At 38.8% G+C, this 20,822-nt stretch overlaps 2 protein-coding genes across 4 annotated transcripts in view; both read right to left on the minus strand.

Annotated features, from left to right (window-relative positions):
* LOC101165294 (myocyte-specific enhancer factor 2A-like) overlaps positions 1-10,536 on the minus strand; it is a 44,048-nt gene extending 33,512 nt beyond the window's left edge. For both annotated transcript variants that reach the window (XM_020700728.2, XM_004067525.4), the window contains exons 1-2: positions 10,410-10,536; positions 4,532-4,587 (exon numbers count right to left, since the gene is read on the minus strand). The gene's annotated coding sequence lies outside the window, so the exon portion shown is untranslated. The remainder of the gene's footprint in view (positions 1-4,531; positions 4,588-10,409) is intronic.
* A 4,606-nt stretch (positions 10,537-15,142) lies between these two features.
* The window catches only part of abcc12 (ATP binding cassette subfamily C member 12), a 41,739-nt gene continuing 36,059 nt past the window's right edge, over positions 15,143-20,822 (minus strand). For both annotated transcript variants that reach the window (XM_023953691.1, XM_023953692.1), the window contains exons 25-31: positions 20,053-20,142; positions 19,779-19,968; positions 18,200-18,359; positions 18,054-18,132; positions 17,677-17,790; positions 16,525-16,689; positions 15,143-16,449 (exon numbers count right to left, since the gene is read on the minus strand). In XM_023953691.1, coding sequence (XP_023809459.1) covers positions 16,357-16,449; positions 16,525-16,689; positions 17,677-17,790; positions 18,054-18,132; positions 18,200-18,359; positions 19,779-19,968; positions 20,053-20,142 — 891 coding nt within the window. In that variant the 3' untranslated portion in view covers positions 15,143-16,356. The remainder of the gene's footprint in view (positions 16,450-16,524; positions 16,690-17,676; positions 17,791-18,053; positions 18,133-18,199; positions 18,360-19,778; positions 19,969-20,052; positions 20,143-20,822) is intronic.

Genomic DNA, 20,822 nt, shown 5'->3' on the forward strand with positions numbered 1-20,822 from the left:
AGACTGAGGACTCCGACCTCCATGCAGTGTTGCTCCTAGCTCCACGGCAGAGGTCTGTTGGTTTAATTAGAGACCCGCTGTGAAGTCATTTCATTATTGTGCTGCTTTTATGGGAGCAGGAGTGGGCTAAGATTTTCCTGTCTCAACGCAGAGACACTGATGTCATTCCTGCAACACAGACTGAAACAAAAGCCGGTCTATAAAATAAACTTCTGCTTCAATTATGTTCAGAAAAAAAGTGAAACAACAAGGAGTTTTCCAAACTAACTGTAAATCCTGAAGCTCTTCTTGCTTTTATTTGTGGTCACCCCTTTTTATTTTGGCAACACTGCACGAAAAGAGCATGTTCTGAACCCTCCAGCGCCTATTGATGCAAATATTCATCAAACCACTTATCTTCATTTTAGCATCTCCAGAAAAGCAAAAACATTAGTGATTATTTTGTGTGGCTGGAAATAAGTTCAGGTGTCAAGGGCTTAAAAACAGAATATATTGGAAAAAAAAAACACATTTAGAGTTAATTTTGAATAAGAGGTGAAATGTTACCAACTTAAAAAAAAACAGAACTTTTCTCTTATGGAACCTGAATAAATGAGTTTTGACAGATATGTAAAAAAAAAAAATTATATTATATATTGATTATTTAAAACAATCAACACTGTGTAATGTAAGATATTGCCAAAAATCCAGTTAATTTCTCAAGATTTTTATTAAGTAACAGTCAGGGTTCTTCATCCCATAACAGGAGTTTCCTGATAATTTTCCCCCAAAAAGCAGATTTTTCCCCCACTATATTTGATAGATTTTAATCTAAGCATGTGTAGATAAAATACTAGAGATGGAAGTCACAGAGTAGAGTTGTGTTTTCGAGAAAACCACAGTTTTCTTAACTGTAGAACGTAGAACAGCAGCTACTAGATGTATATTTTAGCAAACATATTCGTTCCCACATTAAAAAAGCTGACACTGCGGCCGTCAGCGTTGCAATGTTTGCAGGAAACATATGGGGGGGGGGGGGGGGTGACTTCAAGATGTCATTGAAGATCTATTGAGGAGTTGCTTCTACTTTTGCCTTCCTGTTCACACAGCAGGAGAGAGAGCGGCAGCTGACTTCCTCTAGTTTTTTTTCTCCAATCAGTGACGGAATTGAAAATAAAATTTGTGGGAAAACAGCTGCTAAATGTTACTGTTCACCTGCCAGGCCAACGTCTCGCATGAACCCATCAGAGTCCTATTGCAGATGAAAGTTTTAATAGCATCAAGCGGTTTTACGCAGCGCCGAAAATAGGACCACAAACTTTTATGAAAAAGTTTCAGAAGCACCAGAACTGAGAATCAAGTCTTTTGCTTTTTCCTTTGTCACTGATCTCTGTGATTTCAGCAAAAGCTCCATCCTCCTTTGGGTGAAGAAGACGGCCCTGAATCCTGGAGCTAATCTCCTATTCCCATCACTGTTGCATCCCCCACATACTCCAGCAAGAGCATCTCTCTCTTAGAAATTATAAGATAAACAGAGCTTGTTTTTAGCTGGTTTACATAAAAGACAAATGCAGTTTGGAGGCAGACACACACGCATGTTGGATGAATCTGTTTAAGAGTCCGAGGGAATGAACAATCATTTAAAGTTGATTTTTCTTCAGTTACACATTTTTTAAATTTCATTTAAAAAGGACCATTTCAGCAACAGTTTTCTTACAGCAAATCTTGAAAAAGTTTTTGTTTTTTAAAAGAAACAACCCAATACTACGGAGCCCCTAAAGGGCCATAGAAAAAAAAATGAACTGGTGCTAACCAGTTAATAACTTTTTACTTCAATTGTTTTTTTTGTGTTTTTTAGTGGCCCTTTAGGGGCTCCGTACAATACAATATTTATTCACCGTTTTTGTTGAGGTCACATCGATTTGGGATGCAGACTACATTTTTTTTTCCAGAATGGCTAATATAAGGAAGCAGTACATCTGTTGTTTGTTTTGGTGTGTACTTACTTATTTCTGTATTTGGAAAAAAATGAAGTTTTTTACAGTTGGTCACATGTTTTGCAGTTGACCACATTTTTTACACTTGTGCAGCTGTATTTATTTATTTACTATTTAATATTTATTTAATACGAATCTCATTTTTGATAATAATTTTAATAATAATTTTCATAATAGTTTTTAATAATTTAATATGAATGTCATTTGTGATGCCCTATTTTGATGTTATATTATATAGATTATTTCTGAATGTCGTTTTTGCTGCCAAAAATAAATGAAATTTCCCCATTGTGGGATTAATAAAGCCATCTATCTGATTTTATATAAGAAATAAAGTCAGATATGACTTACAGGGAAGAAAGGCAACACTAACTTTGATCTTGTTATTTACTACAGTATATATCTGTACAATTGTATATACTGATTATTTAATATTATATATCGTTATTCCATGCTATTCTTGCACTGAAATAGTGCTGCTTCAATTTCATTGTACAACGGACAAGGACAATAAAGCAAATCTAATCTAATCTAATCTATTATGATACACTTAAAAGCTCCAAAAGGTTGATTTCGCATGATGTAGGCCCTTTAAAGGGAAAGATGGGACAAGATAAATAAAAAAATATATGAAATATCTCATAAATTCTCACCCCCATGTCCCACTTATGTTCCCTCTCTAATGAGTACACACATACCCATATGCACACATGGAAATACACAATAGCTAGAAAGAAACACACATACGACACATTTGTCATGTATAAACACTGATATATAAACACACCCCAATGCAATATAAAATTGTATTCCTAAATACCTACAGATACATCGATGCTAGTTACATTAATTGTGCTATTTCCAAATATCAACCCAAGACATCCTGCAGTGGTGTGTACCCGCCTCTGCTCCGGTAGCTGGGTCTTTGCTCGGTGAAACTCTGCGGGTCCAGATCAGAAAACAGTTTGGGGTCATTCTGGGTCCTGATGGGGGTGTTAATGGTGCCAACACTTCATTAACAGAGCATTAAAACCCAGGACCGGTTTATAACGGCAGCTTCCACGCTCTCCATTCAGGGGTTTGTTGTGTTCGGAGTGCTCATTACTTTTAGGTTTTTTTTCCACCAGCCGGGGCTGGCTTTCCTCACGTCCCTCATGCTGGGCCGCATTGTGAGAGCCAACATTTTGTTTTCGCAGGAGCTCTCATTGCGCAGGAAAATGAACTTTGGTGGGAACGAGAGACCCATCTGTCTTTTATCCATGCTGTTTTCTGTATGTGCTAAAAGGTGAATGTAGCAGGACGGCTGTACTCCAGGCTGAAATGGTGCATTCATTGCATTTAACCGCTCCACCACAGGGCCACACAGAGCTCACACACTCCTGCAGTGGACTTATGGTACAGTCCAAATATACCCCAAAGCTAAAAAAAATAGGGGTGCCTTTCACACTATGATGGTACATCAGAGTTTTTTTTGATAAATGTCAGGTTAACTCTGGTGCAGATTAAAGGAGGGGACTCAAGGGTCTGGTTGGGTCCACGGACTGTATACGGGAGCTGGACGGAGTGACTGATGTCATATACAGGGGGAAAAAGGTGTACAGTGATCCCTCGCTATAACGCGGTTTACTTTTCACGGTTTCGCTACTTCCGACTGTACTTTGCATTTTTTTCATAATCATTTTAAATTTTCTCCCGTTTAATCCAATTACTCGGGTCACGGTGGGCGGGGCTAATCTCCGTGATTTGAAGCCTTCTGTTCACGTACATCATCTGTACATCGATGATTAAAATTATTATTTGACAGTACAGTACAGAAGTTATTTGTTGAAAAAAACGTTTCTAAAGTACTTTTATTTGTGAAACAAATGCTTGAGCCTGTAAAATGGTTTGTTCTTTCTTTTCAATGTATAATAGAGTATTTAATTGTATAATAATTGGAAAAAAAATAGAAGTTTCTACTTCACGGATTTTGCCTATCACGGGTTCTTTCTGGAAAGTAACCCCCGCGAAAAACAAGGGTTTACTGTACTTCCGGCTCCAAAAGAACTCAATTCAGCCTTTTTGTTTTAACAACTTGAACGCCGCCATGTTGGAGCCAGATGTTGTCAGTAAGCAATGTTTGGTCCGATAGGAGTATAAAGATCTGAAAAATCTGCTGGTCCAGACCCAGTCCACCTACAGTGGAGCAAAAGTATTTAGTCAGCCACCAACTGTGCAAGTTCTCCCCCTTAAAAAGATGAGAAAGGCCTGTAAGTTTTTAGGCTTAGGATAAACAAAAAGACAGAAAAAAACAGTTGATGGCTCTTTTAGATGAGTAATAGTTTCTACAAGCTGTGTTTTTGGTTTTTTTATAAAGCTGAATCCGGCAACTTAAAAGAAAATACATTTTTTTGGTAAAACTGATCAAATATACTGAGCTGAAACAGGGTTTTTTGTGTTGCTCTTTTTATTGTAGACTCTGTGAAAATTGACACTTGTGGTCTTCAGATCTTTTCCAAACATCAACCTCGAGGTCAAAGCAAAACATTACATCGTAATGAAAAGATGTTAGTTACCTTGGCTTCAGTTGGGACCATAGAGGCAGAGAAACGGGTCAGGTCCTCAAAAGATTCTGGAAAAGAAGAAAACGCAGACAGACTGCTTTGTTTACAGAGTAAAGAAAAGGACGAGCCGCTGGTAAAATGTCCTGAAATGAACCGAGGGACCCGAGAATTCCTCTGCTTAAGAACTTCTTCAAATGAGTTGAGAACAGTTTGTTGTTCTACCACCATCATTGGAAAGGGTTACCAGGTTCCGGAGGTGAATCAGATCCTGTCTTTTCAGCTGATCTGACTTTGGACATTTAGACAATCAAACTGAGAAGGCTGGAGTCCTCTCTGTGTTCGCTTGAACCCGCTAAAGCGGGAAATTGACCAGAAAAACGCAGTCACTCATGGATGACTGCAAAACGTCCTTCAATAAAAACACACAGAGCCGCCTCTATGTCTCAGCGCAAACAGAAAATGTCAGAGCCGCGGTCACTTTTGTCAAACCACAGTCCGGAACATTCCACCTTAAGAGAAGGTGGGATAAAGGTGGGGATCATGCAGACTCCAGGGATCCACACAGGATTATTTTAACCTCAGAGTAACCACAGCTATTTTTATGGCTGGAAGACTCAGAAATGCATCTTACTTGTAGAAAATGGATGAAAATTATTTTTTTTTAAAAAGAACTGTCTGCTATAAACTTTATATATCCAATCCACTTTATTTATAGAGCACATTTCTCAAACAAACAGTTTCCAAAGTGCTGTGCAGAGATTAAAATTAGATAAAAATTATTCAACAAAATAAAAACAAGCAAAATACAACAATAAAATGACGAAAAATAAAATAAAAACACAGAGGACGAAACAATTCATGCGGTATTAAAAGCCAGAAAATTAAAATTTGTCAAATTAAAATGAAAAAGTCTTATTTCGCGCTTTTCTACTTTAATCTAAAGCCCAAAGCGTTGTCATAGTGGCTCCCTGGGGCATTTTCAAAAATGTTTGAAAATGTAAAAAGATTGGGGAGAGAAATATATTTTATGTTTTAAAATGGTTTCTGGAGGAGGAAAAACAAGACACAAACATTCTTAAAGTTTTCCAATGCTGTAAGAATGTGTAGAATAAATATTTAATTTCAACATTTCTGTCAAAGAAGATTTATGTCATAGCCTGCATCACACGTTTCTACCGGCAGGGCAGCGGACCGCCAAAGGCAGGTTGTTGTTGTTTCTCTTTCGGCTTTTCCCATCAGGGAAAAGCCACAGCGAACGAGTCGCATGGTAAACTTGGCAATGTTTTACGCCGGATGCCCTTCCTCACGCAACCCTCTCAAAGCAACCGGGCTTGGGACCGGCACAGAAGTAGAGAAGGGAACAGGGAGCAGCCCGGAGTTGAACCCTGGTTTCACGGACGGAAGGCGCCGCAAACCAGCACGAGCTAAACCGGCTCCCTGGACCGCTAAAGGCAGGTGGCTGATGGAAATGGAACCACTGTCAGTTCATTGCTTGATGACAGTTGAATATTCTGATCTCCTGCTCCACAGCACAGTCCGATGGCTGTCCAGGGGGGACGTTTTGCGTCACTCTGTCGTCTGTTTCGAACACGTGAAAACATTCCTGAAAAATAAAGACCTGAACTACCCGCAACTGGAAGACACTGAGTGGCTCAAAAAGCGGGACTTTTTGGTGGATATGACAGTGACAAGCCACCTAAACGAGCTGAATGAAAGTCTGCAGGCGCCACAAATGCTTGAAGCTGTTCTGTCATTCGAGCGCAAGCTGACTGTCTGTACCAGAGATGTACAGCGAAAGAAGATGCTGCTGTGTTTTACCTTTGCACTGACTTGCTTGGCATTTGCACAGAAATCAAACTCAACTGTATTAATTTGATTTTGTATATTTGACCTTTTCCAAAGGCTGCTGTTTGATTTTTTATTAACGCAGGCTGCATTTTATTGCACTCTGTTTAGTTCCCAGAGAAGCGGCACGTCGTCACGCACTTTGCATTTTGTTGTCGTTTTTTAGTTCGAATCCTCAAAATAAAAATGACATAAAAAAATCGAATTTCTTTATTGCATTTCTTTAATTTTATGAAAGCAATGAAATATAATTCATTAATATTGTAATGAAGTTAAACTTGCACAACAGAGCAGTCACGTGACGCGTCGTTCTCCACAGAATGCACTGCAGGGCAAATAAACATTTAAACGTTAATAATGCTCATTATGTATTTGTAGCAACTTAGTCATTTTGCTAATGTAGATACATATTGCATGTGTTGCCTTCATTATGAGGCTTAAATAGGGCTTTTAATACTTTGCGGCTCCAGACGTATTTGTTTTTTTGGTCCAAAATGGCTCTTTCAACATTTTGGGTTGCCGACACCCGGCCATAAACAGTCAACGCTCCCGCCACGTATGCTGACACATGCTGACCATTCTGATACGGACCACATCACTGACATTTGCACCTGATCACATGACCTCCATTAATGTAATTCTTCCCCCCGCATTACTGAGATGAAACAGCAGTTAGAGCAAAAGAAGATCTCAGATGAGGACCCCAATCCTGCGATGACCTCAGAGTTCACCTTCTGACAATAAAGGGAGAACTCGTGACAAAGTTTCCAAAATGAGTTGAAAACGTCCGATCGCTGCTTTTGCCACACGCCAGTACGTCCATGAGCAAGGCACCTAACCCCGGAGGAGTTCACCGTTGGTTTAAAGGAAACAGAAACACTAGAGTGGGGGATCAAGAGACAGGAAGGTTCTGAAAGGAAATGTCATTCTTCAACAAAAAGGCTCAGAAACACGGACATATCTGCTAAACTGTAGTGACAAGTGACAATTATTTAAAAACAAATACCATGCAAAAAAAAAAGTGGATTAAATTAAAGTTTCTGATTGATGCTGCATTATGGTGCAGTACTGTTTATTTTAATATACTTTAATTTACATGTAAGAGTAAATAGAATTGTTTTTATCAGCTTGTCACATGAAATTATGAATATATACTGAATATACAAAAGGGCTGCACGATATGAGGAAAACTCACGATTTGTGATATTAGGGATCGATATTGCAATGAGGATATAACTTGGACAAAACAACCGAAAACATAATTTCCATTTCACTGCAACAATTTCATTTAAAGAGTCAACATAACTTAAATTACACTCCAAATGACCCTCGTCTACATAGAAGGCAAACATCTAGCATAAAATAAATAAAAGAGCTCAAATGCATAAATGGACTCATTTGATTCGTTAAATACTTCAAGCTGCCATAAGATATTTTAAGAATCTGCGTTAACTGACAGTCATTCATATCGAAATCTAATTAAAAAAAACCCTGAATGCTAAATAAAGCGATTGTTGCAAATATTGTTCATTAAGGTCGTTTTTTTCTTTACTGATGACACCCTATAATTAGCGATAGTTAACGAAACCGTCAAAACAGAGCAGGGATCCAGGGTTTTTTTGGCCTCAGGGAGAGAAAACTGGCTGAAGACGGGCGAGTTCTTCATGCCATATGCTCCTTGTGGTCTCAGCAGACCGACAGGGTGTCAGTGTAACCATGACCTGATTACCTGTCCCCTGAAGCCTGTAATCACTAAAGCCAGCAGACAGGCAATGTTGGTCCTCTGGCAAAGAGGATAATTGAAGCTGATGGTACAAGCTGCAAGCCCCTCTAATGAAATATGAAAACAAAAGGCACGGATGGGGCAGACGAACCGCAAATGCATCCACAACAAAGCCTAGATTTCCTGTAAAACACAGATTTTACTTTAACTTATGCACAGAACAAAAATGAGTCGACGGTTTGATGAGGCGACTCCTGCAACCGAAAGATTTAAAAAAACACAAAAAATGTTTTTAAAAAAAACATTTGTCTTCCTGTTTTTCTACTTCATTTCAAAGACTAAAAGTTTTTGTGCTGCTGCAGACCCCCTCATCTCTGAAAATACAGTCCAGCCACATAAAACAACACGAAGAACAATTCGATTTATTTCTACAAAACTTCTGATTTTCTTTTTTTTTTTTTTTAAAAGGATTTAAGAGGGACGAAACCTGCAGTGTCTTCTACAGAATTTCCTAGAATCTACCGTATTTTCCGGACTGTAATTCGCTCCGGAGTATAAGTCGCACCAGCCCAAAAATGCATTATAAAGTAGAAAAAAACACAGATAAGTCGCACTGGACTATAAGTCGCATTTTGACGGGAAATTTATTTGACAAAATCTGAGACCAAGAACTAATAAGTTCCACAACCTCATATGACACAATCATAGCAGACTGTTTATCTCATGATTTCACAGTAATTCTTTCTCATGCATACTTATTTATTTATTCCTTTCATGAAGCAACATTGGCCAACTAATACTCTGTTTTCATCCTATATTTGTAGAATGTAGTCATTTTTATTGCATTTCTGAATCTATGAAATCATTGGAAAATAGAATATTATGTTGTTAGCCTTCAAGATCTTATTGTAAAAAAAAGTTTGCTGATTCTCTGAGTCACTAAACATACTCTTAACACTTAACATACCTCATACATCAAATTGACCCAGAAACATCATCTCTGTTCCTCACAAATGAACATAACAGGAGGGTTAACAATGTATTTATTTCACTTTACTTCTAATATAAGTCGCTGCGGAGTATAAGTCGCACCCCTTGCCAAACTATGAAAAAAAGGGCGACTTCTAGTCCAGAAAATACGGTATTATAAGTAAATTCAAATGAAGGTTCATTTAAAATTAACTAAAACATATATATTTTAATTTATTGTCGTGACTTTTTGCGAAGTTGGATCAGACATTCAGACCAAACTTCAGGCAGAACAGCAGCAGAAACACATTCACACGATCATGGAGATCAGCTGTAGTCAATGCTCAGGCATCATGCTAGAGAAAACCCACACAGGGTGGTCTTCGAAGTCCATTTGTCCTCTTTCTCCCTTGTGCCATCTTGTGGGGTCCAGATGACCCCACTCCCAACGTCAACGTGCCTCCTGGGAATGGGGTCATCTAGACCCACTAGACAGTGCGCTGAACCTTTTTTCTTCCATGAATTGTGATCTTCACTGGTGTCCATGGATTACGTGAAATCTTTCCACCTTTATCATGGTTGGAATAACGCGTCAATGTGAGGGTGGGGTCATCTGGACCCCACAAGATAGCGCAAGGGTTAGGAGACCTTCAAGACCCACTCTAATGAAAATTCTGTTTTTAACGTGTTTTTGTGGCTTTTTCTGGTGATGGAGGACACATACATGTAGGAAAACACAGGAAGTGTTTTTGTGTTCAAATCAAAAACACGTCACAGATTGTATTTGTGACGTAGAAAACAAATAGATCCGTTAACGTCTTTGTTTTTCCTCGTCTCATTTAGCATTTAGCATGTAACTCTACGGCTGGACAGCTCCGATATATTGTAATGAGAGAGTGTAAACAGACAGCTCTCAGCTGCCAGGAGGGTAAGGGGGGGGGGGTTGTTGCCCCCCCCCCCCCCACAACTTATAGGTACGTTTGTCTACTTTTTAATATCAACTCCTTATATAGATGAGTATTAAAGATCATTGCATGTTTTACTCGCCTCCGGGCTCCTGAGTAACATAAAGATGTTGACATATTTCAGGGAAAACTCTCCAAAAACTTCATCAATTCAGGAAAAAACGTTGTCTTCAATCTCGGCTGAAAGTAACGGCGCAGACAGTTCGACTCCAGCCGGTCTCTCACGCGCGCACACGGACTCACGAGCGCAATAAAAAAAAAAAAAGAACATAATCAAAGCCCGGCGGAGTTAAACTCCCTGATCCGGCTGTCATGCGCACTGAAGCGACGCACGAGAAGCAGCAGCTGCAACCCAGAAAACTTGCGGACAGAGCCTCCATCCACTCACCTCCTCTATCCGCCGCCTGCTCCACAGATCCGGGCAGCTTGTGTCCCGCAGACTCCACTCTGCTGCTGAGAGGGTCGCTCCGCTGCCTGACACAGACCGAGGCTAGGCTCCTCCCACCGGGGTGCGCCTGCGCACTAGCACTCATGACAATCCCATACTAACGCTGGTTGCGTTAAAAAAAGAAGAAAATGTCTAGATTATTGTTATTTTAGGTAATTTTATTTATATTTTTTGTTTTTGTTTTTTCTGAAGGAGAAACCTAATTGTTGGTATTTTTAAAATAATCGTATTCTTTTTGGTATTTCCCTAAAAAACAAAGCCCAATAAAAAGCTATGAAACATTTGAATTGGTTATCGGTTTATCCAGATTAATGTCTTTGTTTCTCTTCAAATTTATTTAAAAAAATTATTTTATTTTTAATTTTAGTTTGGTATTATTATCATCATTATTTTCCTCTTTTCCTCTGCTTAAAGACTTTTTTTTAGCCTACTTATTTGTGAGATGTTATATATTGTATTGAATTTCTATGTTCCTTATGGAACAATGTTGTGTTATTTTAAATTTTGTCAGTAAAAGATTTAAAAACAAAATACTCTTCAATGGAGTTCAATATAAAAAAAACTAACACTGTACAGCTTGGTGGCCGTTTTGTAGCAAAGGGTGAAATTTGATGATTTCCAGATTTTTACACAATATTGAAAAACCTCTGAGCGATTGTCACACAACCTTACACATGCGCCATGTGGTTTAGTCTACAGCCACAACCAAAGTTTTGTTGACCGTAAAAAGAGGCTGCCATCTTGAATTTTGCCCTAAAACAATAAATCACCTTTAGTACCTTCTACTAATTAAAACTCCTTCCAGAGGTTTCGATCAATCGCCTCCTAACTCCTAAGCTACTTGGAAATAAAGTTTGTAGATTTTGAACGCCAACAGTGGCGTTTCCCTGTTGCTCACAAAATGAACTAATATAAGGTCGGAAATGAGCATATTAGGGAATGTGGGCGCGGTTAACAAGGAAAACCTCGGTTGCCGAGGAAATCTGAGATATTTATTCCTCTAAAAATGACACTGACCTGTTCGTCAGTGCAGGCGACCAATAAATAAAATGGTTACCATGGAGATAAAACCAACAGAAAAATTGGAAAAAGTGTAAATAACTCATGTGGAGCTCTGACCAGGGTGGCAGGGCCAGAAGGGGGAAGTCAGCTGCTCAGCCAGTGGGGGGGGGTCAAAAATGTGATGGCGAGGATGGGGAGTACCCGAAGCTATTCTACGTCGCTTGTAATGTATTGAGAAATCAACAGTTTTGATCTTTTCAAACAATATGGACAATATTTTGGATTGACGGGTGTGTGGACCCAACAAAAGACGTGCTGAATGTTTACATGGCACAAACAACATAACAAACAACAAACAACATACTCAACATACTCAGCTCTGCTGCTCATTTATCAGGTTCCTGTCAAATGTGGAAGGTTTAGAAGTCAGGGATAATGCCCGACGAGGTATCCGTCGTCAGGAATTAGCCTGAACCCTCCTCCTGAACCACGGCCTCTTTCAGAAGAAATAAATATTCAATCAATTTTTAGTACTTTCTCCTCGTTATTGTTTTGGTTTAAATCGCTTTTTCACAAAAATGCAGCGGACTACTAGATGCCTCCTACAGTCCATTCTCATGGGAACGGCGTTGCCGGCACCGACCGCGACTGCAGCGACCAAAGAAAAGCGATATATGCTGAAAAAGCCTCAGAAAGTTCACCTCTGACCGCTTGTTTTTGTCCAGATAATGAAGTTAAGGTTTGTTCTTAAGAAGCCAGCGCAGTGATACAGAACATTTAAGCTTTGTGACCAGAACTTCCTTTTTAGTTGTGCGTTATCCCTGTGGATTATCACTTTTTAGTCCACCCAATCAGGATCAAGTATTCACTTGGACCATAGTAAAAGACGCTTTCCAGGACTCTAAGATATTTCTTTTTTTTTGTTAAAAAGTAACAAAAATAATTAACCAATCACACATTTCCTTATTTTTTGTTCTAAATTTAGATGTTCAGTGTGTTGCCTTCCACTTAGCCAAACCACAATTAGATTAAAACCAGAACTTTTAAACCTTGTTCAAATTAATCTTGGAAAATGTGGATTGATTATTGTTTTTTTTCGTTACAAAGAGATTCTGCAAATACGGCTATGGAAACAAAAATACTAATTACTACATGTCTACTTACCTACATACCTGTAACATTTCTGTTGACGCTCTGTCTTGCATGTGTAGAAAAATGCAAAATATTTAAATTTAAAATCTGCTTTTTACGTTAAACTTTTGTGTTGCGGCATGAAAGTAAAAGTTTCCACACTTACAACAAAAGCCTGAAGAAACCTGTGATGCTATTGTAACCCTTGTGTTATCCTAGGCATGTTAACATTGGGAGTTGGGTCATCTAGACCCCACTAGACAGTGTGCTGAACGTTTTTTCTTTAATGATTTGTGATCTTTACTGGTGTCCATAGATTACATGAAATCCTCTCCACCTTTGTCATGGTAGGGAGAACACGTCAATGTGAGGGTGGGGTCATAGGAAACCACAAGGGCTAAGGACACACCTCAGTTTAACATGTTTAATTTTAGGAGTTTCTCGTCATTGGGCAACAATTTAATGTTTACTGGTGGATTTTTTTTGCACTTTTGTTATTTTAGTGTCTATTGTGGGTTTATCATTCACCATTTTTCCCACATTAGAGTCTGTGATGGTTCTGGGAGCCGGTTTAGCTCGTGCTGGTTTGCGGCGCCTTCCGTCCGTGAAACCAGGGTTCGACTCCGGGCTGCTCCCTGTTCCCTCCTCTACAAGCCCGGTTGCTTTGAGAGGGTTGCGTCAGGAAGGGCATCCGGCGTAAAACATTGTCAAGTTTACCGTGCGACTCGTTCCCCTGATGGGAAACAACAACAGAGTCTGTGATGGTTCTGGGCTGGAACATGATCAGTGATACCAGATGGAGCTCACAGAGCAGGGATTATGTAATGAAGTAAATTAGGGTTTTTCAGATGAATTTGCAGCATGTGAGCTGCCTTCATCCCCGTCACTGACGCAGCATAAATAACTGATCCATTGATGTTCTCCTCAGCCTCTGCCTGAAGGCAGAGGGGAAAGCTTGTGACTCAGAGGACACTGGTTCAAATCCGCAGAGCAGCTGAGGAGATCTGCTCGGAGCGGGCCTCCGTGCAAACGGAGTTCATCAGTGAAGCCCCCCCCTGTCTGTTCCCGTGGTTATGGGGGGCAGGTTTCACTGACACATACATCCTCAACTCACTTTATTTACTCGACACTTAAACATGAGCAAAAAAAAGGTACTAAAACAGCATTAAATCCCCATTGAAAACCATTTGCAATTCCACAGGAAAGATTAATGCCTTAGAAAGATTTCTACTTTAAAATAAAAAGTTTTGTGAAAACAGATAAATGAAACTTTCAATGTTGCTTCTGAATTCAGGAGCTCCTGAAAAAAGGAATACACTTTATTGAAAACATTATAGCTTTTGTTTATTCATTAATGTGCTTTTTGTTGTTGTTGGAAATGCTTTCAAATGAATTTTTCATCCATTTTCACAGTTGCGACCACAGGCGGGATGTTTTAACCCCCTCATGACAGAATTTATATCAAATTATTTAGAAAAAAATCGACTTAGGTTTTCAGATTTTTTTCAAAGTAAATTTCTTGTATTAGCATTTCAATTTGAAAAATAGTTTTTTTCAGAAACCGGGAGCTTAAAACAACTGAACGCAAACGTTGATCCCGTTCAGACCGTCTATGAACATGTTGCCTGACATCATAAATAACGTGCTTAAAATTGAAAAAAAAAAAGTATGAAACAACAGATGCATACATTTCTTTCCAGCTTTAAAAAAAACAATTTTCACCTATGGTTTAACCTTAATGTGGATACTAAATCAAGGTTTGACCGTGTTAATGCCTATTTACATCAATAGGCGTCAAGCATCTAAATAATCAATGCAGAGACACACATTGCATTTATTTGCATCTGCATGGTTGCAATTTAAAAAAATAAAGGAAAAAAAGGAGTTAATTAAATATCTAAAATGAGAAAAAATATAATGACTTGCTTTTCTAAAGTGCCCTGAACTTGTTTCAGAAGAATATGTGATGCCGTTTTGACAGAGCTGTGCTGAGCCTCCATATTTCTGCAGACCTAAACTGCTGGGAATCACTTTTTTCTCTACACACATACTGTAAAGAGGTCGTTGTTCATTGCAAACTGTCCTAGAAATTTCACATTATACTCATAATCAAAGACAAATATCAAACCAGTTGCTATTTTACGTGATCCTGACTGTTTTTAAATCTGCACGTCATGCAGTTCTCTATTGTGTCAAATAGATTAAATATATTATATGTATTTTTCCCCCTTTTGTTTTTTAAAACGAACAAATTCTTCAATAAATGGTTTAAAAAATGGTTTATGAATGTAGTTTTGGGTAAAAATGAAGATTTTTGCTTTTGAGCTTTTTAAATAAAAATATAGAGGATATTTGACATCATTTGAGAGAAATAACATATAAACATTTGTTGTAGAAATATGAAGGATCTTTTTTCAAATTTGAGTGAAAACTGAAATTTTGCTTGAGATGTAACAAACTTTAAGCATAATAGAAAGGTCCAAGGGGCTCAATAAGTCAACGTAACTTTCTGTTGTGATGGATCAAAGTAGCAGCTAGACGAAGTTTTGGACAGTTTATTCAGACCAGACGTCTTAATCAGGTGATTTTATTTACAAAGAAAGTTTCTCACTTTAAGAGTTTAATGTATTACAAAAAAAATAATCAACAGAATATGTTTGAATTTGTAAGAAAGTTTTTCCATTTGTTTTTGGACTCCAGCTTTTTGGATACAAACATCCAAAAAAGAAGATTTTTTCCCGCCTTCAACACTTTTTAAGCTGCTCCAGGTCAAACCACTGCATGTTTGCTCCTCTCATAAGATTTTTATGTCATGTGCAGCTTAGCTTCAGATATTTTAACCAACAAAAAACATGAAACTGTTTACAGTTTCCAAAATTGGCCTTCATCTTTATCCTAAAGCCATTTGTTGTTGGTGCTTCCTCTGCAGCTGAGCTTCTCAGCAACAAAGAGAGGCAGAAAATCCATGAGTTCAGCTCCTAACAGGATTTTTTCTTAAAGCGAGTGATCGCTCTGTCTTTATCCTTAACAGACAATGAATATCTGGTTGTGGTTTATCCACGGGGATTTAAATGAGGTGTGACAGGAGAGAACAGAAAGGGCGGAGAGCTGAAGTAGGTGGCAGAGGACGGGGCCTCTAACGGTAAGACAATAACACAAGTTTAATGCAATTTCGAAAAAGCTTAGCCTCCAAACAACCTGACTGGGTTAAACGCATAAAAAAACATTTCTAACAAGAGACACAACTTCTGCAAATGTTCCTCTCCGATTCCCTACAATCTGTTTAGCAAAAAAGGTTTCAGGAAGAAATGTGCCCCAAATCAGCAAGAGTTTTCCAATAAACCCCAAAGTTGACATGTTTTTTAAAATGTAATGAATTCAACATTTATTTCTATCAGAAAATGCAGTACTGCATGTGTTTTGTCCACAGATTTTTTTTTGTGTAAGGTAATCCAGCGGTTTCTTCAAACGTTTTGCACCTGCCGTCCAGGAAGCCATGCAAAATAAATATTTAAATATGCAATGAAGATCCTGCAGGAGGTGAAAACCTAATAAAAACAAGATTGCTTGCCTGTTTTTGACCACAGATTGTCGATTTGAACCAATCTTTGTGCACAAAGAGGGAATAAAATCTGATCCCTTGTATCTGTTTACATCAGAAACAAGATTATCAGTCCAGATTACAGTAACTTTGGTCCCTGATGAAGCCGCAAAGGGTTGGAGGTTTAGGGCTTCTTGGGTCGGGCGTGATGCATCATGTGTTAACAGTGTTAGCTGCAGCCAGGAGTGAGGAGAACAGGGAGTTGGGTCTTTGCCTCAGCACCTCTGGACGGTCCAGTTCTGCTGCCTGTTGACCAGAAGGCGGAGTCATTCCCGGTTCAGGATCGCTCAAACTGTCAGCCTGTGGCGTGAAGCCGGTTACCTCGCCTCTGTCCATGACCAGGATCCGATCCGAGTGCATGACCGTGTTGATGCGGTGCGCGATGGTGAGCATGGTGCAGTGGTGGAAGGCCTCCTTGATGGTGTTTTGGATCAGAGTATCTGTTTCTGCGTCGATTGAGGCTGTTGCCTCATCCAGAAGGATGATCTGATGGATGAAGGAAATAGCAGAAATGTGTTTGGTAAAAACAGAGGAAAAGTTATTGGATCCACTTAATGTTTTTCTCACAGAAGCAGTTTTCTTTTTAATTTAAAATGAAAAACATGACATGCTCCTTGATAAAAATATCATACACTGATGTGCAGACTTCTGTAAAAGTAAAAGTAAAAATATTTAAGTGGAAGTAACCATGTCTGTTTCAAGCATGGTGGCGGGGGATTCATGATTTGGGCTTTGTGCAGCCACATGGCTGTTATCTATCTATCTATCTATCTATCTATCTATCTATCTATCTATCTATCTATCTATCTATCTATCTATCTATCTATCTATCTATCTATCTATCTATCTATCTATCTATCTATCTATCTATCTATCTATCTATCTATCTATCTATCTATCTATCTATCTATCTATCTATCTATCTATCTATCTATCTATCTATCTATCTATCTATCTATCTATCTATCTATCTATCTATCTATCTATCTATCTATCTATCTATCTATCTATCTATCTATCTATCTATCTATCTATCTATCTATCTATCTATCTATCTATCTATCTATCTATCTATCTATCTATCTATCTATCTATCTATCTATCTATCTATCTATCTATCTATCTATCTATCTATCCATCCATCCATCCATCCATCCATCCATCCATCCATCCATCCATCCATCCATCCATCCATCCATCCATCCATCCATCCATCCATCCATCCATCCATCCATCCATCCATCCATCCATCCATCCATCCATCCATCCATCCATCCATCCATCCATCCATCCATCCATCCATCCATCCATCCATCCATCCATCCATCCATCCATCCATCCATCCATCCATCCATCTATCTATCTATCTATCTATCTATCTATCTATCTATCTATCTATCTATCTATCTATCTATCCATTCATCCATCAATTTATTCATCCATCCATCCATCCATCTTTGGTGGTGGGCAGACCTTGGAGTTGCGCAGAAGTGCTCTGGCCATGCAGATCAGCTGCCTCTCGCCTACAGAGAAGTTCTCTCCGTTCTCCAACACTTTGGCCTGCAGTTTATCCTCCAGCATGGAGATCTGAGGGAGCAGTACATCCATCGTTAACACAGAGGTCACTGCTGAACTCTGAATACGTGTTTAGGAAAAAAAAAAAAAGCTGAATTGCTGAAATGAACCGTAAAGTCCTGAAACATCTGTTTTACTTGTTTCCAATTAAATTATCTTCACGTAATCCTCAGACAGATTTTAGATTTTAGTAACTAAAGAGTCAAAGAGTATTAAAAATTATTTATAAAAGCAAGTAAAGCAAACCCAGTCCGAGAATCACATCGTTGACGTACCGAGTCCTTCATGTAGGTCTTCTCCAGAGCCTTCCAGATCTCCTCGTCAGAGTAGTTATCGAAGGGGTCCAGGTTGTATCTGTGAGCACGTCCAGTTCATGATGGCTCTGCCGTGTTTGTGCGTGTTTGTGTGTCAGCAGTGTTACCTGACTGTGCCAATAAACAGCACAGGGTCCTGCGGGATGATGGACAGTTTGCTGCGCAGGTCCTTCAGGCCGATACCTGAGATGTCCACGCCATCGATCACTATGGTTCCTGCTGCTGGCTCCACCATTCTGAACAGAGCGACGCCTAAAGAGGACTTTCCTACAGACAGAGCATGGAAAGAGAAGACCATCATCATAGAAGTTTGTGTCCACAATTCTGGAAAAAAGTCTATCTGGAAGTCTGGAAAATGTTGTTCATTTATCAAATGAAAGCAGTCCCAGTGAAACATCTAGTTTTTGTCAAAACTACAAGATGTAAATTAATAAAACAAAAGTCAGTCTATGAATGACGTGTGATATTGCAGCAGAGTATGAGAATAACAATCAACAACTCACATTTAAGAATATTGTTCTGGTAATTGGTAATGTTATGTTGTGTATCGCTAAAAGCTTATGTAGTTAAAGTAGGTCTATTTATACACTTTATCCCCCAAACGCACACAGTCCAGCTATGTTATAAATGTCTTAAAAGTAACATTCTCAAATAAAAGTGTCCCAAAAACTACATGGAAATCTATGTTTACTGTCAAACTTCTGTCTTTTCGATGTCTAATGCATTTGTAATGTTTGATTTGATTTTATTGATTTATTTCAAGCATTGTAGTCAAAGCAATAAAGAATTTACACATACTTATCAAACTCATTACAGAAATGATGAAATGCATAGATTAAAAAGACAGAAAACAAAACAAAAATGTCACTTAAATCACATTTTCTTAATTAAATACAGTGATCATTAACTGAAGTATAAGTAGAGTTTGATTTATTGCTTGAAAAGGAGTGGGAAGAAGCAAGCTTAAATAATCCCACCCCTACTGAGTTCATTCATTTGATAGTTTAACAGTGTTTTTAAATCCGGTTCTGATCAGGTAGATTCTCTTGAAGTAACAAAATCCAGTGCCTAGTAATGATTGATGATCTTCAGAAAACATTCATTCATGATTTCAGTGAACAGTAATGTTACTGATATGTAATAATAATTGATTATCATTAGAACACATGATAACATTAAACCAGAAATTATTGCTACACATTGTACAATGTGTTGTGATTAAAATAAAATGTTCCAGTTTTCCCCTGAAACAAGAGTGTTTCTAGGGACAAAACTACTTCCTGGTCACTAATAAAACTTCTGCTTAAAAATATTATGTTAATTGACTCTCTGGGAAGTCACTAGCAGATTAGTTTTGCCTAATATAAAGTGTAATGTGATTTTTTAAACTAGAATCTAGATTAAAAAGTTGTGTTTTTGCACTGAAGGAGAACATGTAAAAAGAAAAAGATGTTAAACACTTTGAGTATTGCTTCTTCGTAACCATGTATCAGGACAGAACTGCAGTCAAACACAGACACTGAAGTTAAGAAGTCAAAATATCGATTTATTTTTTTGGCAGATATCGTTTTTGCTCTGTTTTGCTATGAAATGATATCTGTTCCGTCATGTATTTTATGTCAAGTGTACAAAGTTAATAGATTTGACAGCACTTTGTTTGAGATGTGTTGAGAAATTCCACCTTACCTGAGCCTGTTCGCCCCACAATGCCAAGTTTCTCCCCAGGTTGGATGTTGAAATTGAGCCCATTGAGAACAATGGGAGTGTTTTCTCTGTACTTCATCTTGTAGTCTTGGAAGGTGACAGAACCACTTTTGGGCCAATCCTCTGGGATCTGAGCGTCCCGTACGTGCCTGGGAGCCTCAGACTTGCAGTCCTGAAAACACATTGTATAAAACCATGTAGATAAGGAGGTCAGGGGTCGTGTGGCTTCAGTGCTATGGGCTGCAGGAAGTCTGACCGTGATGTATTCGAGGAGCCGCTCCACTGAGTTGAACCGGGCTTCCACCTCTGTTGACTGTCTCACAACATACTGAAGCAAACCTGTTAACTGAAGCACAAAAACACACACTTGAGGAAGTGTATTGGGTACGACTGTAACACTCACTAAACCCTCTTAACATGTTTAATTTATTGTACTTTATTGGTAGTTCCAGAAAAGTCCAAGGGTGAAACACAAAGGGACAAGATTTTAGGATTATCCTCACAACCACAACCTGATGGGCTCAACCGTGACGTTCACACTAAAGCTTTAGGCTCATTCACATGCACCAGTACAGGTGCTGCAAGTTTTTGGGTTGTTCGAAACCATGGAGGGTCGTTGATAGTAGCAGACGCATCCTAAGGGGAGCCCAGTGTGTCTAGCAGGTCCTTTTGAGAGTCACACGGCCACCATAATGGTCGTCATGAAAATGGAACATACGAGTGTCGTGCATGTGGTAAGTATATCATGAAGTATTGGTAAGGTCAATGTAAGTCGCATGCACTTATGATGCTGTTGTACTGTGCCCTTTTTGCCACACTCTAGTCATTAGTAAGGTGTGTGTGCTGGACACCCACAGAACACCTGCCGACACAGATGAACTGTCCAATTTCCTCATTTCTGACAGTCAAGCTCGATGCAAAGACTGCACACTTATCACATGAATATCAATAAAAAATGTCACGGTGCCTGTCAGTTCACCTCCCCCCCTCCTACAGCTCTCACCACCTTGCTGATTGGAACCAGCT

This window comes from Oryzias latipes, chromosome 3 (assembly GCF_002234675.1).
Source record: "Oryzias latipes chromosome 3, ASM223467v1".
Taxonomy (NCBI): domain Eukaryota; kingdom Metazoa; phylum Chordata; class Actinopteri; order Beloniformes; family Adrianichthyidae; genus Oryzias; species Oryzias latipes.